Source organism: Filicampus tigris, chromosome 8 (genome assembly GCF_054856515.1).
Source record: "Filicampus tigris isolate MCC_2025a chromosome 8, RoL_Ftig_1.0, whole genome shotgun sequence".
NCBI lineage: Eukaryota > Metazoa > Chordata > Actinopteri > Syngnathiformes > Syngnathidae > Filicampus > Filicampus tigris.
In genome coordinates, this window is record NC_141224.1 from 3587546 (window position 1) to 3606507 (window position 18962).

Consider the following 18962-nt stretch of genomic DNA (forward strand, 5'->3'; position numbering starts at 1 on the left):
GTGGTGGGGGCATGTTGACCGCCGGGCACTGATGTCGCTAATGCCGCAGAGTATTTGCCGGGAAATACCCTCCAGGATGAAGCAACAAGCAGATGTCATGATACAGTGTTCCCCCGCTTTATCGCCACTCTCCTTTGCGCCCCGCGCTACATCGCCCGCGGTTAAGCCATCTTTTTTTTTTTTTTAACTCCCAGAATTTAATAAACATTTTGAACTAAGGCTCCAACTCTCCATCACCTCAATAATGGATTCATCTGTTGATTCTCATTAAAACAGCACTTTCTCACTTTCCGTCCCTCTATTCTTACTTCAAATTGGGGTTGCAGCAAATGCGGTTTGGTTGTGAACGTCTGTCAGAAAATCGCCAAAAATGTTGATGAATCTTTTCCAAAGTAAAAGCGAATGTTTGCCTTAGCTTATTTTGACCAAACACAAGACACGGCAGAAATCAGACAATATTTACTGTTGAGAGGCTGAAATTCTGACAATTTTAAGTTCAATGAGGTCTCTAAAAGATAAATTGATTGTTGATGATTAATCGTTTAATTACTGCATTGTTTTTTTTCCCAGTATTTCCACAAGTCTGAATTTAGACTTGCTGTTGTGTCACAACATGCCGAGCAGCGCTGAGCTCAACTGGACGATGTGCAGCGTAACTAACAGCAAGAAGAAGCGGCAGAAAAGCTCTCCAACTCGTTGTTGTCATCGTTTCCACATCCCAGTGAGAATATATGCCCGGGAGCAGGCTACTGTTGCATGCTCTGCTTGTGTGTCCTGCTGTTCCGTGTGTGTTAAATAACAGTTGTTTAAAGGTTTACAATTACTTCCATTAGCAAGATGCTACCTATAGCATTTCGCATTTGATGTTAGCACTGAGCTACCTACTTGGAGAACTGTGCAATGGAGAGTGAGAACAGGCGCTTTTTGAAAAGTGTCTTTAAACAAGTTTATATATTTTTCAACTTTGAGGGAGGGCTAACACTATTTTAAAAAAAGTTTTCTTTTTCATATGGGCCTTCTATATCGCGTGTGCTTCTGACACGTCTCCTCCCGATAAACGGGGGCTCACTGTGGACGTGATCGCGGGAGATTCCGCAGAGTATGAGCGGCATGCTGGTCATACTCATCTCCCGGCCGATGGGATGGCGAGCGATTCCCACGCAACTCACCTTGCCGTCGGGCTCGGTGATGTCGGAGCTGCTGGTGCAGTAGGCCGGGCTGGAGCGGGCCAGGGGGGGGCGGGACACGTAGAACATGTCTTTGGACGACGCTCGGTGGAGGAGGTGCTCGCGCTCCTGAAAGCTCATCTGGGAGCGGGACGGCAACACCCCGCCGGTGGAGGTAGGCGAAGGCAGGCGGGTGATGTCCATGGAGCTGTCCATGGTCAAACAAACACGTTAGTCAAAGTCCCCGGATTCTACTTCCTCAAAGAACTTCTTTTTTGGAGGGGCATAAGCACAAACACTGCCCCCCTCCCGACCAAACAACCCAATCAAATTTGCTCAAAACTATCAAAATTTGGCAAAAATGAGAAGTACTGCATGTCACAAAAGTGGCATGAGGATTTGGCAAAAAAAAAAAAAAAAAAAGTAAATAAATAAAGAAAATCCAAATCTAAATCCCCAAAAACCAAAATCGAAGCTTGGCTTCCTTAAATGAGCTAAGTGAAACAATGGCGCCCTCCTGGCTGCGCTACCTGTTGAGGTCCCTCATGACAAGGTTGTGGAAGTCAGAGGAGGAGATGCCCCGGTTGAAGGAGGGCCGGGACAGTAGCCTCTCGGCCTGGACGCGCTCGGCCTGGTAGCTGGGTTGCCTCTGCAGGTGCGGGTTGCGCAACGCCATGCTGATGTCGTTCAGTAGGCGGGGCAGAGGGCCCAGTTTGATGATGGCGTCCTGTGGGTGACAAAACTATATTGCAGTTCGCCACACTTGACAAGACAATGGACCTCTCTCAGCACTTTTCTTTACTTGTATGGAAAACACATGCTACTCCTTACTTACTCAAAATAGGCTTGTTATCTTTTTAACTTTGGTGACAAAATATGTGCCAAAAAAGAAAAAAAATTGACAAACGGATCGAAACGTGACAAAAGACAAATGAGACAAAAAGGACCAATTGGTATAAAAAAAATACAATTTTGATACAGATTTTAAAAAAATGATCAATACGTGACAAACAATGGCAATTTGACAAATACACCAAATCGTGACAAAATTACAATTTGACAAAAAAAGGTTAATATGTGACAAAAAAAAAGACCTTTTGGGCAACAGTTTTACATGTGACAAAATGTGACAAAAATGATCAATGTGACAACAAAAACAAATACAATTTGACAAACATACAAGTTTGACAGAAAAATGAATTTCACAAAAATATATATTATTTGACAAACAGTTCAAAGAGTGGAAGAACAAATAAAAATGGGACAAAAACTGATCAATATTTGACAAACGGTTCAAAATGTGACACAAAATAAAACATGACAAAAAAATGAACAGTTACAAAAGTTTGAGAAATTGATCAAAATGTGACGGCAACCTGAAAATATGACGCCAAAAAATCTGAATGTGACCACAAAAATCAATCAACTTTTGACAAAAAACATGAAAATGTGATAGAAACACAAATAAAAATAAAAAAAATCTCAGTACGAGCAATAAGTTCATAAAAGAAGAAGATTTGATGAATGATGAAAACAGGTTTTGCACGTTTTGAACAAGACGTCATTTGAGTCGAGTGCAGGAGTTGAAGTGTTGCCTCTTGGCGTGCCGGCGGCTACCTTGCTGAGCTGGGCCATGACCTCCCACAGGAGACTGTGGAGCACGGAGAGCTCCCGGCCCAGGTCGATGTAGCCCTCGAAGCCGCCGGCGTTGGTGACGCTGTCCAGGTTGGAGATCTCGTAGAGGAACTGTTGCATGGAGCCCCACTCCATCTCCACAAACTCGTTCATGAAGCACATGTACTCCTCCTTGCTGCCGAACCTGAACGGGAGCCGCCGCACACACGTCACCTCCATTTTCAGACCAAAAAGTCATTTAGCGGTTTTATTCAAAATGTCTCTTTTTTTTTCCTTTCAAGCGAAAAAAAAAACATTTATCAATTGTAATTTGATAAGAAAATTGACACCCCTAGAATCAAAATATAGTAAAACGTAAATTCAAACTTGGACCCCAAAATCTTTTCACCATGATATCCAAACCTGTCAGTAAATACATTAAAATGTGAAAAAAACAATATAGTGGGTAAGAGGGTAGTCGCTGAGCCCCTCACCCCAAAATCTTGAAAATTAAAAAAAAAAAAAAAAAATCACAGCAAAATACAATTCTCAAGATTTCAGAAAAAAATAAGAAAAACTAGATTTGACACAAAAAACTAAAATCTGGCAGTAGCGTAATCAAAATTTGACACCAAAAATGTGACAATACAGTACAATCTAATTGAGACAGCAAATAGAGCTAAATCTGACTCCCCACCCCCAAAGAAATCCAAAACGGACGCAAAAATAAAATTTTAAATAACATTTTTGAAAAAAATATTTTAGATGAAAGTTTTAAAAAAGCTAAAATTATAATACAAAACTACAAAAAAATATCCAAAATGGACAAAAAACAAAATCAAAACTCAAAACCTGGTCAAAAACATCAACATTTGTAAAAAAATGAATTCCTTTGACTGTCAAACTATCAAAAAAAAAACTGACCCCCCCAAAAATATGAATACTTGACCTGATATCAAAATTTGACGGGAAAAAAAAACTACCACATTCAAACAACTCAGGTTCGGTGCACTTTGCATGCAGAGAAACTGGCAGGATCGAGCTCTGCCGCCAATAGCTCAAATGCCCGATGGCAGCAAAGCACAACTTTTGTCTGAATAAAGCTCCTCAACACCAAGATGCCACAGGATGGCAACAAAGCACTACTTTTATGGTTTTGGCCTGAGCGCAAAAACAGCAAATGTCAGTTTTTAAGTGAACAATGGAAGATGGGTCAGCGGAAACAAAAACAAAAAAAGCGGGCAAAGCTGCGAATGCCGAACCCCGAATACCCGGGGTTGGGTGTTGACCTACTTGGAGAAGTTGGCGAGGTTCTGCACCACTTTGGCGATGAGTGTGAGGGTGCGCGACGTCTGCTCGTCTGGATATTCCTGCGTCAGGTTGAAGAGCGACGGCGACATGATGGCGGGACACAGGAAGCGCAGGAAGAGCGAGCCGCTGATCAGGCGCTCAGCGATGTCTTCGCGCCCGCGCTCGGCGCAGCGCACTCGCCACGATGCAAACACCTCCTTCAGCTCGCGCGGGAACACGCTGACGGCACACGTGCGCACAAAAGGGTTGTTCACATCAAAACGGCATCCACAAACACATTCCAAATGTGACCAAACAAATGAAAATGGGCACCCAAAAAAATGAGCTGTTTTTGTTTGACTTTGGCCTTCGTCCCTTTCAGTCAGGGGTCGGCACAGCGAGTTACTGGCATGATCTGTTTGGAACAGTTTTGCCCTTCGTGATGTTGCTAGGAAACGACGAATTGCGTCAAGGGTCTTGCCGAGGGACCCGACTGGATGCTACCTTTCACCCTGACTGGGATTCGAACCGCTGAAGGCAGGGGTGCTACTCACTGAGCCATCCGGCTACCAACCAAAAATCAAAATGCAACAAAAGAAAGAAATAAGTATGTGAGAACAAGACAAAAAAAATTTGCATATGCGACAAATTTGACAAAGGAATTCCAAATGTGCCAAAACAAATCAAAATATGACAAAAAAATTAAGAAATGGGGCAAAAAAAGAAAATAAATGTGACCAAAACAGATGAAAATGTGACATTTTTTAATCACAAATGAATTCCAAATGTGAAAAAAAACAATTTTCAAATTTCAAAAGACAGACTGAAATTTGACGAAACAAACAAAAATGGGTAAAAAGATCAACAATATATAGTTAAAAAAAGGAAATAATAATAATAATAATAATAATAACAATAATGATAATAAAATGAGAGGAAAAAAGATGAATCAGCACGTGAACCAAATTGATAAATAGATTCTAAATGTGACAACTGAGAAGGCTTCGCTTTTGCCACCCATCCATTTTTGTTGTGAGGTAGTGGAAGTGAATTGTGGAAGGTGTTGACGTGACGTGATGTGATTTTTGTGCGCTGACCAGTGGGAATTGACGATCTTGCAGAGGGCCAGCTCGCAGCACATTCTCAGGTTGGCCTGGTGGTCCGGCAGCACGGAGGGAGGCGTTCGCATGGGGTCCACCTCGCAGTTTTCCTCCGATTCGTACAAGGCGCGTATGAACTCCCCTGGGGATAACAAACTGCAGTTGTCAACGGCGCATGCAACAATTTGCCCTCAAACTGCGGCTGGAGGCCTTCATTTAGCTCAGCTTCCAGGTGTAAATTTGAGGAATGGGCTGAGGTTTTAATTTTAAATCCTCTTCAACCTTATTAAAAGTCCAAGCCGTGCCAGGTATTTAGTCGTATAAATGTTTGCTTCTGAATGGTTGATGGTTAGTGTCTCACCTGAAAATTAAAGGGAGGAGCTTGTTTACCTGGTTGCCAGCTGTACCAGGTGTACATTTGAAGGAAGGCCTCTAAATTATTTAATCATTATAGTCCTTGTGTCCAATTGTCCAAATGTCTTTGTGGACTTTGTTGACACACTGATGTCCATTGATTGGTTGATTAGCTATGCTAATGCTAACTAATGCTCAACTTTAACAAAAAGGGTGGTATTTGTTTTTTCCAAATGGCACCTGCTGACTGATTACAATGTTTATTTGAGCAAATATGCTAATTAGCTCCAATGCCGGTTGAATGTGTTTGTGTACATAGAGCACCTTAGTCTGGTAATGTTCTTCGCGCCTCCTTTTCCCCACCCATTAAACATCTGCCACCTGTGCTGAGCCTTGATAATCGCCTAATTCAATTTGTGGTGAACCCCCGGGGCATCAGCGTGTAAAAATAGCACTGGACTCTGCTGGAAAATCAAATAAAAATCCCCACAAGTTGCTTCTCTGTCAGCCCCTGCTAGGAAATGCCTCCTCCAATTAAAAGTTTGCGCTATTTCCAAACTCCAGTTTACATGACGAGTGACACTTAAGATGCTAAGCAAACATTGCAAACTGATGGCAGGGCAAAAATTCAGTGTTAGCATTTTGGCTAATGGCCTAACACCAGCATAGCGCTGTTTGTAACGCAAGGGCAGAGCTTAGCTTGAAACATCGAAAAACATGCCTGTTGATATTTGACCTGAAAAGAACCATACGGACGGACGGTGGCTTTATCCAGAGTCGCATTGCCATAAAAATGGCTGGCCGCATAGCTCGGAGAGGAGAACTTTGACGATGCGAAAGTAGTAGCAGTGAGCGTACGAACCGATGGCATCCTTGAGGTACTTGTGTCCGATGAGCTTGAGGTACTCTTCTATTGCTTTGGTGGCCAGAGTGTTCTCTCTGAAGATGAGGTGCTCCCGGTCGATGAATCTGTCCACCTCGCACATGGCCATGTCCGACAGGAAGTCCTGGACGCAGCAAGTTAAAAGGAGCAAAAACATATTTTCCACAGACTTCAACAGGTCCCGTAAGAAATTCCATCAGACTTTGACATATTTGGTGAGATTTGCACATATCCCCTAGACTTCCTCATATCTTCTACAAGTTCGAATTTGACTTCCAAACATCTCATCAAATCTCATGTGAGGCCAACATATCACGTGCGAATTTGACTCGACAGGTACAGATCTCGTTTGACTTTGACATATCTCACCTTGGCTTTTCCAGTGCTTTGCAGGATGTGGACCAGCGCGCAGGCCACCTCCTCTTTGCTCTTGACGCTGAGTACGGGCTCCAAAACGGCGCACAGCGTGCGGTAGTTGTTGGTGACGTACTCGGCAAACTCCTTGTACAGCTCCATGGGCAAGATGTTCATGGTCTGGAAGCGAGACTTGAGGCGCAGCGAGGCGTTGATGATCTTGCCGCCGCCCCCCACGCCCGCCCCCTTGGTGAGGACGCTGGGCTGGATGACGGGGTACCACTGCTCCACAAACTGACGCCCGGTGATGCTGGAGATGGGGATGCTCACCAGGCCTAAGTAGGTGCTCTTTTCCTGGAGGGGAAGACAAGACAGATTCAGTTGGGACAGGGAGGTGAATTCTCCTCACCTAAAGAATAAGCACAGCTCGCTTTGCTATGAAGTCTCGTGAGGGCTGCCCAAGTCTCACAAGGTATATCAACGTCTCATGAAATATACGAAAGTCTCAAAATATGTCAAAGTCTCACGAGGTATGTCGAAGTCTGTATCCGTTTTGCAACATATGCCAATGTCTCATGACATATGTGAAAGGGCTTCAGTATAGCAAGATAGTCCATTGTCTCATGAGATATGGTGAAGTTTTGTGAGATATCTTAATTAAAGACTCATGAGGTGCTCACAAAATATAGCAGTCTCACCAGATGTATAAAAGTCTCATAAAATATAACAAAGTCTCGAGATATGTGTCAAATTCTGGTGAGATATGATGTTCAAGTCTCATGAAGTACGTGAAAGCCTTATATGTCAAAGTCTCGCAATATATGTCAGAGTCCCACGCCATACGTCGAAGTCTCAGAAGATATTTCAAAGTCTCGAGCTATTCCAGGTTTGGAGATTTGCCAATCTCATCAGATATGCCAGTTTTATGGGATTTCGCAGTCTTGTGGCTAATGTCCAAATCAGAGGTGGGCATTTTACTCAATTTTGCTGGTCCGTCATTCTTCATCCGTCAGTGGCCTGGGTACCAGTCCGTCATTGATCAGTCCGTCATTCCGTCAGTCAGTCCATCAGTTAATCCGTCAGAAGTCCGTTAGTACGGCAGGCGGTCCCCCTAAAAAAATGTCCGAAAAACGCCAGTGACGAACTTCAGGATGAAAATCTGGTCCGTCATTCTAACGGAATGCCCACCTCCGTGTCAAAGTCATGTGACTTCCAGTATGTCAACATCTAACGAGATGTCGACGTCTCGCAAGATATGTCAAAGTCTCACAAAATGTATCAAATAGAGAAAAATGTTAACGTCTCATGAGGTATATCAAAGTCTTATGACATCCATCAAAGTCTCACTGAGGTATGTTAAAGTCTTGCGAAATATATTTCAAAGATTATTTCAAAGATTATGTCAAAGTTCCCACATAATCTTCTGAACAAGGAAACAGTCTTTTCACTTTTTATGCAGTCTCACCTTGCGTCTTTTCTTGTCCGTCTCCTTGTAGAGGTGCAGGCGCAGGTTTCGCACGGCGGGCAGGTTGTTGAACTCGAAGTGTTCCCCCCAGAAGACGGTGTCGGTGCGCGGCTTGCTGGTGGTGCGCGCGTACAACATGTCGTCCAGGCAAAGCTCGCAGTAGTATCGCTTCTTGGCGGGCAACTCTCGCGCCTCGATGATCCACAGCTTCAGCACGTTGTCCACACGCCGACTGTTGTCCTGAAAGACAGAGGTGACACGCTGCGGAGGTACCAACGATGTCAGGCCAGGCCGCGATGACAGACGCAACACGACGGGAAGTGACTCACAAGATGAAGGACGCACAGTGGCGGAGACGGACAGCTCCATCACAAAACACCCTGGGCTATTTTAAACACACGCTGGGCTATTTTTAAACACGCCAGGCAGAGTCAATTAGGCGCAAATGTCATTCTTATTGTTGTCAGCGTCATTAGCACTGGGGACAAAAGAAGTGTCCAAGTCTCGCGAGGTATGGCGAAGGTTGACGAGATGTGCCAACATCTCACGAGAAGTCTCATTGTCACAGTCTCACAACATATGTCAAAATGTCGAGTTATGTCGCGTATCACGAGATATGTCAACGCCACTTATGTCACAGTCTTGACAGTTATGTTCCACACGCTATCTACAAGTCTTGCGAAATATGTCAAAGTCTAAAAAAAGTCCCATCACATCTTGAAAAAGTCTCACTCGATATCCTGGAGTCTCCCGAGACACTGTATGTCAAAGTCTCCGAATATACGTCACCTGAAATATGTCAAAGTCTCACGAGATATTCTTCAGCGTCCTAAAATATGTCGACGTTTCACGAGATGTGCCAAGTCTCATGAAATGTATCAAAATATTGGGTTCTATGTCCAAGTCTCAGAAGACATGTTGAATTCTTGTGAATAGTACAGTAAGTCATGTAAAAGTGCCATGACGTGTCAAAGTCGCACAACATGTCGAAGTGTTGCAAGATTGAAGTCGATATGTCGAAGTCTCACAAAATGTATCGAAACATCAGCAGGTACTGTATGTCAAATCTCATAATGTCGAGGCCTCATTGGATGTCATAGTCCCACGGTACATGTCGAAGTCTCACGAGATGGTTTCAGTGTCCTGAGATATGCCAAAGTGTCACTGAGATACGCCGATGTCTCACAAGCTTGTTGAAGTCTCATGAAATGTGTCAAAATCTCACCAGATACACCCAAGTCTCATGAGATACGTTGAGGTCTCGCTCAAAGTCAAACGAGAGCAACGGCAATCATGAGATATGTTCACCTTTTCCCGAGATGGTGGCCCCGAGATGTTTCCGAACGTGCGGTGCCGAGTCACATCAATTAGGCGCAAGTGCCATTGTTGTTGTTATTGTTGTTGTTAGCGCCCCTCAAGGGCGTCGGCGTCATTAGCACTCGGGCGATGAGTTGGCTCTTTTCGCCATAATTGAGAATTAATAATTAATCGCTTGAAAAGAGGCGGCCATCTGCTAGCTCACACTGCTCGTCTAACTACGACACTCACAAGACCACGAGAACATTACGGCATATTATAAAATAATCTTTTTCAATATATTACTCAGATGTGAATGTTTTTATTTATGTACACTGTATATGTGCAATACATATAAAATGTGTAATTTCCTATTTTAGCTATTATATATTTGTATTTTTATGCAATGCTAGATGGTTTTTACACATTTTATTTACTGTCTCTGGTTATGGTGCGGAGGAAAGACTCTCATGTTGTTGATTTCCTGGTCGACTAAGATCTCAGCCTCCACGGGAGTCAACGATTGCGTACCGTCTCCCTCCAAAAATCTTCTTTGCAACTCTGGCGAAGAGGCTGGCCACCTTCACGTCGGGCGACAACTATCAGGACACAGCAGCCCAAAAGGTCGGCGTTCCAGAGGTACCTGGCCGTCTTGGGCATAATCATCGACATCATCGAGAATGCGAAGGTGGATCGGTCTGACAGTCCTGTACTCAACCAACGCCAAACGAATGATTTCGCACAAACGAGGGGAGTTGAGACTGAAGACCTGGCATGTCCCCGAGTGTTTCCCGAAAGCTTCTGCGGTGCTTTTGTGACAACTTCATATTTTGGCAAATGACTGCTTAATATTATTCTGAAACGTCATTCTTGGTCAATCTCAGTAACGTGTGCCCATGCGATCACGAGATGAGAGCAGCTGCACGTCATCGCCAAGTGACTGGCGGACATGTAGAGTTGAGAACGAGATCGATCCCTGAATCATCTTCCAAGGCTGCACAAATACAATTCAAGCCGTTTGTCTTTGCTGCTCTCAGCTCTGCTTGGGATCTGACTGATGTTTGCGCGCATGTGCGCGTGAGCCAGGAACCCCACGGTCGCAACATCTGGACAGCTCACTTTCACCTGACTAATGATTCCCGGTGGGCGTGTTCCGACGAAGGAAAGCTTCTTATATGATCGCGCAAGCCTCTTTGACGTAGCAAACGTTTTGTTTTCTCTTTCTTTGCGGCGCTAGGAGCAGTGTTGGCTGGGAGGCACATTGTGATGAAATTCTACCACCGTGCAACATTTCAGGTGCTTGGAATTCTGCTGTGTAAAAATCCATATCGTGCGCAATAACATGACTCATGCCGCAATTCAGACTGTTTGTCTCTTGCGGTCAATGTTTTTTTATCGTCTTTCATTTTGTTTCGGACTGAATACACTCCGCATACACGCCAGCACTGGAGAAGGAGCTTTTTTCAGTGTCATTGTACACGTGTATAGCCACAATAAATGCGATTCTAAACGCAATTGGCCAGACGAGTTCAGGAAGATGGAGGTCACACACAGCTTATGGAGCAAATAACAAGAACAGCGACAAGAAGGAGGAGGGGGAGAGCGACAAGGTAGGACAGGGCGAGGAGCAACGGACACGCGCACACGGAGAGTGGACAGTGCTCCCGTTCTTTGGCCGGTTGGCTCTTTGGTCGCCTCGCCTCACCTTGTTGGGTTTGACGGCTCTCTGCAGGTTCTCGATCCATTTGTCTCTCTCGGCCGCCGAGCGACACGCAAAGCACTTGGTTCCCGACGACGTGGTCACCTGAGGCGGCGGGCCACCCGCAACCGTTAGTCGCCGCGGCGACGGCGAGCGAGGGAGGGGCGGCGCGGGCGGCGGTTCTCACCTCGAAGCAGTACTCCTGTCCCAGGATGCTGGAATGGACGGGCTTGATGACGGCGTCCTCGTCCAGCGTGAGGTCCAGCGCCTCGGCCGCGCTGCTGGGCGACAGCAGCGACTCGTGCGAGTGCGACTCCTTGAAGCTTTGCATCAAGCGCGTCCTGCCGGCGACAAGGAGCCAAGGTGAGCGGGGGGAAATCGCATTGCTCATCGGTCGCAGCCCGCAACATTCGCGGTACGGTTCAACGACGTTGCGTTCAGTCAACGACCAAGCCCTTTTCACACTGCACTTAGCAGGGAGCAGCGCGCCCGCGCGCCGGTGGGCGGGGGGCACGGAACGGAGCGTTGCCGGGCGACGGCGGTGACAAGCAAGACAGGAACACAAAGCCTTTTGCTGTGTGTGGTCAAAGCGTTGAACCCGGCCAGGCGACGACACTGACCTGTCCTGGTCGGCACTGCGGAAGCGAGGCAGGATCATGTGTCGGAAGCTGCTGGTTCGGTCCAGTTTGGGCTGACTCTTGGCCCTCTTGATGGAGCCCTTCAACCTCCTGCTCAGGAAACTCTGCGCGCACAAACGGAGCCAAGCATGATGGCAATTGGCACAACGTATTAGCAGCGTGACATCAGCAACGCACGGACGGGCGCGGTGTGCCAACACGGCTCGCGGCGGGCAGCGGCGTGCGCGAGAACTTCCTGTCAGGAGAGTCAACATATCCAAAGATGACACAACACGCTCAGCAGAGAGGCAAGTTGACTTGTTGTCATTTTTCTTGGCCATTGTGTTTGAAAAACTTTTTCCTCCCCCCACGCCCCGATGGCGTGCGTGGGTTATGTTCCAGACACCCTTGGCATTAAGTGAAACCCACAATCTAGAAATTCCCTATTTAAACACTCCTTAGTTTATGTTTTAAATGCATTTACGGCACTTATTGTTTGTAAGCTGGTTAAACATAATTTTAAAGTAATACAAACACATAAAAAACAGAGCAACCTTAATGGACAAGACAAAAAATACTGTACAAACAGTGTACCCTCGTTGTATTTCCAGTTAACAAATGCTATCTTTCCCAAACTAACAGATTTAATTTATCATCTGAATATTCATCCACAACCATGCCCAAAGATTGAAACTTGCAGCCGTCGCTTTCTGTAGGCGTAAAAAGCAGGATTGAAGAGGATTGAGTCAACAATATTCATCAAAAACTAGACTGATCTTGAAATACTTCATGTTGATTTTCTTCTTTCAAACAAAATAGCGCGCCGCCATCTAGTGGTCGACAGTGGAATTACAGCCAAGGAAAAGGGGAACTAAAGGAAATTATGAACCGTACCAAAAAAATCTATTGGAAAGCATTTACTGGATATCTTTTCAACTTAATAGGTTGTTTAATTGGTAACCAGAACTTTTTCAGCCAAACATCCGAATCGAACGGCCTGAAAAAAAAAAAAAAATCTATATTGGTTGTTGGTTGGGCCGTACATCTATTTCTGGAACTTTCTACAAGACTGCTTGGTAACATTAGCATTTGACACCATGTTTCCAAGGTAAGGCGCGGTGAGGCGAGCATGATTTTCCATTTCGGGGAGGGGGGTGCAGGGTGTCCACATACCTCCATCGGGGGTAGTGTTGCAATTAGGCTTCCTCCTGCCACAGGACTCCAAGCGGCAGGCCTCCAGTCTCCGCCCCAGTACGGGAAGGGGGAGGTGGAGGAGGGTGAACGGGACAGGGGAAGCGACAGGCAAGGAGAGAGGGGCAACGAGCGGGGCAGGGGAGGCGTGCCGCCACCCTTCTTGGCGCCCTTGGGGTCGCGTCGCCCCCGCTGGCGCGGAGCGAGGACGGGCGACGCGGCCAGGGAGAGCGAGAAGGGTGGAGGCGGCGGGGTGCCGCCGGCCCGCCGGCCCCAGCCGTGGGCGGCGGCGCGGGGGGGCGCGAGGGGCAGCGAGAGGGAGCAGGCGGGGGGGTTACTCACGGATTGTCGGAAGGGTTGAAGGGGGGCGCTGGGGGGAAGGTCCATGCTGGGCTGCTTCCCTGTGGCTATGCTCTTCCGCCGAGGTCGGTGATCTGGCGGGACACGAGATCACAAAGACGTTAGCAAGTTTGCTTCTTTTCGAATCATTTGCCCACCCTGGAGCACTGACTGAAAAACCATCATCATCATAATCATGAGAATAAGAATAATACACTCCATGAATGGATTTCTACAATGGAAGGTGTTTGATGGCCGCTCTTGTCCTATTTCTGAAAGCAATAAAACGACATGTCCGCCAGGTTCAGAATGTGTCCGCCTGTGTTGTGTCCATTCAAATTCCCCCAAATTGGAGCAGCCGTGTGCTCCGGGCAGGCCTAAGTGGAGGTCAGCAAAATGTCATGGCGCCGCACGTATCTTCAAGGACACACGCTGGCGACGACGGGACGGCCAGCGAAGTGTCCCCCCCCCCCGCTCTCAACTTCTTTTGTGATTGTGGAGGCCAAGTGGGCAGGCCGTAAAATGTGACCGCCAACAGTCTGATGGCACAAATTCAGTTATGGGTGTTACAGTTAAAGACCCTCGATGAAATGATTGCTTTAATTCTTGTTGAAACTTCAAAGCTGATATACATTTTTTTTTTGCCATTCTCAGTCGATTTCTTTTTTTTTTTTTTTTTAATACTTAAAAATAAATATAATTCATGAGCCAATGATCCAGACGCAGTGGCCGCAATGTCGGTATTCTCAGCTGACTTTTTCGTCAACTGTCTTGAAATCCTTCTTTTCTGTTTTAGGAAGTTGAAAACTGAATCAACGATTCCCACCGCAGTCCAGCTGTGCTTGAGCCAGTGTGCTCCATTTTCTTTGTGCCCTGCAAGCATGTTCAGTCCCCGCCTGCCTGTCCGTCCGTCCGTCCGTCCGTCCTGGCTGGCTTTCATTTAGCTGTCCAAATGGTTTCCTTTCAGCTGCCACTCTCGCTTTCTCTCCATTTCTCTTGTGATAATTCGAACATTCTCTGCAGCCCACGCCGGGAGAGTTAAAAAAGGGAAAAAAAGCAGGCGAGACATTAGAGCCAGTGGCTTCTTTGTGGAAAAAGTACACAAGTCGGAAAGGCCAACGAGGGAGCCAATGAAAAGTGACCTTAAGAGAGAAAGCGTCCAAGAATCACTAAAAGGTGTCCAGGAGTGCACCGCCGCAGCCACGAGGCTTGCACAAGGCCGGCCTGCGTCTGCGTACATACGCGCCCGCGTACATACGTGGCCTTCTTTCATCCAGCCAAGCAAGCGGTTGCTTATTAAGAGAACATTCGTTCTGTTCAACTCACACCACCTTCCAAATGATTATGCAAATGTTTTTTTTTTCTCACATCCTCCTAAGCATCATTTTCAAGTCATCCGCCATTAGAGAAGAATGTTTTCTACCAACCTCCCAATCAGGACAGTTTTTTTTTTTCCCAAAAAATAAATCACTTCAAACGCACCATTCCAAATCATTGCAACATTTGTTATGTTGTAAAGAACTGAAAAATCGCCATTCGGTGAATTTTCAGTCAAAAGCTGTTTGAATGCAAAACGGGTCAAGTTCCAGATGGCCAAAGGAGCCCTTGTTTGGTGGCTGTGTCACAATTCTAGCTTCCGCTCAACTTGTGATTTTCGAGGGGGGGGAAGATTTTCTGCTTGGATTTCTTTGCAGGAGGTCAGAAGAGTCGAAAGCAAGCTGCTACTTGGATGGGAACTGCCTCCCACCCTCAGAACACGTTATCATTTTTAATTTGCATTCCTTTTTTAAAAATCAGGACATTATTTCAGATTGACATAAAATGATAATGATTCAGATCCTGGTCGAGTCCAAGAACATGCGTGAGAAAATCTGCAAAAATGTTGTTTGTGGTTTTCCAAAGTCAAATTGTTATTTCATCATCCCAAACTCTTTTTCAGGAGTCTTAGAGCCACGAGTGATACAACAAAGACAACAATGACCTGACTAAGCAGTTAAATAGGCAGAAATGTATCTCCATGCAAACATACCTTTGAGGCTGATCAGTTCCTTCTGCATTGAAGCATTACAGCAATAGCTTTTTTTTTCCCCTTACAAAGTAAGACACACTAAAATGTAAGTAATGTCACAATTTTTCACTTGTTATTGTCTACAAAACATCCAGACATTCAACCATGCGGCAACCTAATGCTGCAAGGCTCCCCCAACATTTTATAACTCTTTGAGTGTTAACAGAGTTGCTCTAAAGCTATTTTCAACATTTTAAATTGGTTAATAATGACTACAAATAACAAATGAGGTGGGACAGATCCATCGCAGCCATTTGTTGAAATTTAAAAAAAAAAATTTGGACATACGGGTTGTGCCCAACAGTGACGATATGTTGACTTGAGGTTACAGGATCGCTCAAAACCAAATCATCTGTAAGCTAAACATCTCTCAGGAAAATGTAATAAGATGAGTCGGCATGATGACGTTTTGCAGATGATTTTGGCGGCTGTAGTTAAGGTTTAATCGATTAACGTAGACAATTCTAAAAAAGAAGAAACAATTGGGGGGTGGCATTCATGATATTGGCTTGGCAAATCTAATGTGAGCATTGAAGTATCCTGCGTGAAGGCTGAAGTCGAAAGCGTGATGCGCCTCTTGATACGTCCCTCCTGTGCAACGAGTTCCCAGCTGAGCGTAAACGTGGGAATGTTCTGCTTTCGAAGCCCTAGCCGGCAACTACGGCGCCATAAGCGGCAATCGCGTGTGTGTAATTAAGGCGGCGTTTCTTTTCAGACTCCACATGGGGCCGCATTAACCGCAGCATTGTCCTTGTCAGCCGGACACACGGCCAGCTTTCACGCCCACACTCCGCCCGCCACATCCAATTATCGCTGACATTTTTGCCTTTGTGACGACGCCTTATTTGGAGAGGAATTTAAAAAAAAAAAAAAAAAAAAAAAAAAAAGAGGAGGAGAATTGCTCCAATGGTTGGAAAATCAGTTCGGAGGCCAGGTGATAGGCGACTTGCGCACCCCCGCTTGAACCTGGCAAGCACACAGTACACCTCACACCGCTCTTTAAAAACACTCTTTGAACATCACCACGGTGTTCCTGTTCCCGTCCGTGCACAATCCGGATGAATGTGCACTCCGTTTTCACTTGACCTTGATTAGCCCCTTAATAGTCAGCGCAAATTAGTCCGAGACATTAAGTATTCCTTTCAGGGAAAGTGACAATCTGCTCCATTTCGTTGCCTTTCCTGCCGAGGTTGTCATGGCGACGCTCGATTGATACCAGGCAGACGGCTTGTTTTCAACAATGTGACGCACTTCGAGAAGATGCTGGCCCGCGTATGGCCACGCATGGCGAAACGCACCCCACAAAGATGGACGACATTGTGGAACAACACAGTCCACAAAGCACATGCTGCATAAAATTCCACAAAGATGGCCGACCTGCCCTAACACATCCCCACAAAGACGGTGGACACGACACAACAAACACTCTTCAAAGATGGCACACAAGGGTAGGGTAAATGCCACAAAACTTTCCACAAAGATGGCGGGCATTCTGCAACGCACTCCGCAAGATGGCCGACACATCGTCATACACTCCACCACAATAAACATCATAAAAATGTCCATCGCACTACATCGTGGTGGGCGTTACAGAGTATTGTGACCATACAAATTCAATAAAAATGGAACAGACTGACGTTTATCCAATTCCTTCCTTAAAAGTAGTCGTGGGCGTAAACCGGGACGTTCTGCTGTTGTGGGGTTTCGTGAGCTCTCGCGTGATCACGCGGGAAGGCTTCGTGCGTCACGCCGGAAGCACTGACAGCTCCGATGAAGACTAGTGTTGACAGCCAAAACTGTTAGCAAGCTAAGAGAACTTCTCTTTACACCCCAAAATACGTTTCCGAACACAAGAAATGTTCCACGTCCACGTGTATCGTGATGAGACTCAGTCTGGCCTGGGGTGGTGGACGAGGAAGACGAGGAGGGAGGAAAAGGGCGCAAGAGGAGGGTGTTGCTATTCCAGCCAGCAGACCGAGTTTGCCTCTTTGATTTAGCGACTGCATGAATCATTGACGTCGGCGAAGAGCGCGAGACCCCGCTGGCCTCGTTGTTCTTCCAAAGCTGCTGAACATGATTTGGTGTTTCTTGGAGACGAGAATCACTCAAGTGCGTTTTCATGTTTATTCCACCACTGACATTTATGCACCGCTATCATTCATATTCTCCGCCTCCTGAGCAAAAGTTAGATTTGTTTCTTTCTGCTGTTTCATAAACTCCCGACACGATATTACATTGTGTCAGCCAGTCTGTGGTTGCACGCCATGCTTCCTCTGCCAACTGAATCACAAACTTCTCAAAAATGCCGGACATGCCCAAAACATGTCGGAAATGCTACAAAAATGGCTTGACGCACTCAATAAAGATGCTGAACATTACCGCAAAACACTCCACAGAGATGGACGGCATCGATTGGGCAATAGCTTCCACAAAGATGGCAGACCTTCCCTCAACATAGTCGACAAAAGTGGCGCCTGTGCAGCAGCAAAGATGGCAGACGTGTCTCCGCACATCCCGGACTTGTGACACACTCCACCAAAAAAGGCCAAGACACTGCAGCACACCACAAAGAGGGCGGCCATAACTGTAGCACGTGCCAACAAGATGGAGGCCATTCCTGCAACACGCTCCGCAACGATGGCGGAGATGATGCAACACAACGCACAAAGACGGCCGACCCGGCTCCACACATTCCGCAACAATGGCAGACATGGCCACGACATATTCCACGTAGATGCAGGACATACCTGCGACACACGCCACAAACGTAGCACATACAGTTTAATACATGATAAATATTGCGTTTGTGGAATAAGTGTTAATCTGGTCGTTTTTAGCCATCTATGGGGGCGGCCATTTTGTCTTCTGTCAACTGAAAATGACATCACAACTGCTCACAACGACCAATCATGGCTCAGATTCAGAAAACAGGTCAGCCGTGATTGGTTGTTGTGAGCAGTTGTGATGTCATTTTCAGTCGACAGAAGACAAAATGGCCGCCCCCAGAGAAGGCTAAAAACGCAAAATTAATCAGAATGCCGTGTTTCAACTAGTGGGCCTGCTGGGAGCATATTCTTGAAAAAAAAATGTTTGGGTTGACTTCCTCTTTAACTAAACATGACAGAAGCCAACAAAAGCCGATATCGCCAAGCTAACCCTAAACTAGACTGAGCCAAACGTAAGGAAAAGCATCCAAACTCGACCAAACCGAACCAAACATCACGTCTCCAAATGCAACTGGACCGAAGCCTAAACGTAAAGAACTGCAACTGAAGACAACCTTACCTAATGTCAGAGACGAAGGCTGCACACTTGGCAGGTCTCCTCGGGACTTTTTTTTTTCGTTTTGTTTGCTTTCAAGGTTTCGCCTTTGCTGTGCTAGAACAACGAGCGGTTTCCGCCTAACGTTGCCCCCCCCCCCACCCAAGTTCTTTTTATCCACTTTCTTTTCTCCCAACATGTTTTTTTTTTCCGCCCTCAAGATGTGCAGCTTCATTGTCACTGGAATTTTTTGCAACGCTATAAT

At 46.0% G+C, this 18962-nt stretch overlaps 1 protein-coding gene across 14 annotated transcripts in view; it reads right to left on the bottom strand.

The window, feature by feature from the left end:
* Positions 1-18962, bottom strand: part of syngap1b (synaptic Ras GTPase activating protein 1b) — a 77980-nt gene that overhangs the window by 23053 nt on the left and 35965 nt on the right. For 12 of the 14 annotated variants that reach the window (XR_015087732.1, XR_015087733.1, XM_086037109.1 and 9 more), the window contains exons 4-15: positions 13012-13463; positions 11842-11963; positions 11409-11562; positions 11228-11326; positions 8227-8466; positions 6777-7115; positions 6387-6531; positions 5168-5312; positions 4074-4310; positions 2784-2985; positions 1697-1893; positions 1170-1374 (exon numbers count right to left, since the gene is read on the bottom strand). Coding sequence is in view for 12 of the 14 variants with exons in the window: in XM_086037109.1 (XP_085893235.1) it covers positions 1170-1374; positions 1697-1893; positions 2784-2985; positions 4074-4310; positions 5168-5312; positions 6387-6531; positions 6777-7115; positions 8227-8466; positions 11228-11326; positions 11409-11562; positions 11842-11963; positions 13012-13463 (2537 nt within the window). In the remaining 2 variants the exon portion in view is untranslated. The remainder of the gene's footprint in view (positions 1-1169; positions 1375-1696; positions 1894-2783; positions 2986-4073; positions 4311-5167; positions 5313-6386; positions 6532-6776; positions 7116-8226; positions 8467-11227; positions 11327-11408; positions 11563-11841; positions 11964-13011; positions 13464-18962) is intronic. The other 2 variants (XM_086037108.1, XM_086037110.1) reach the window with 1 other exon arrangement.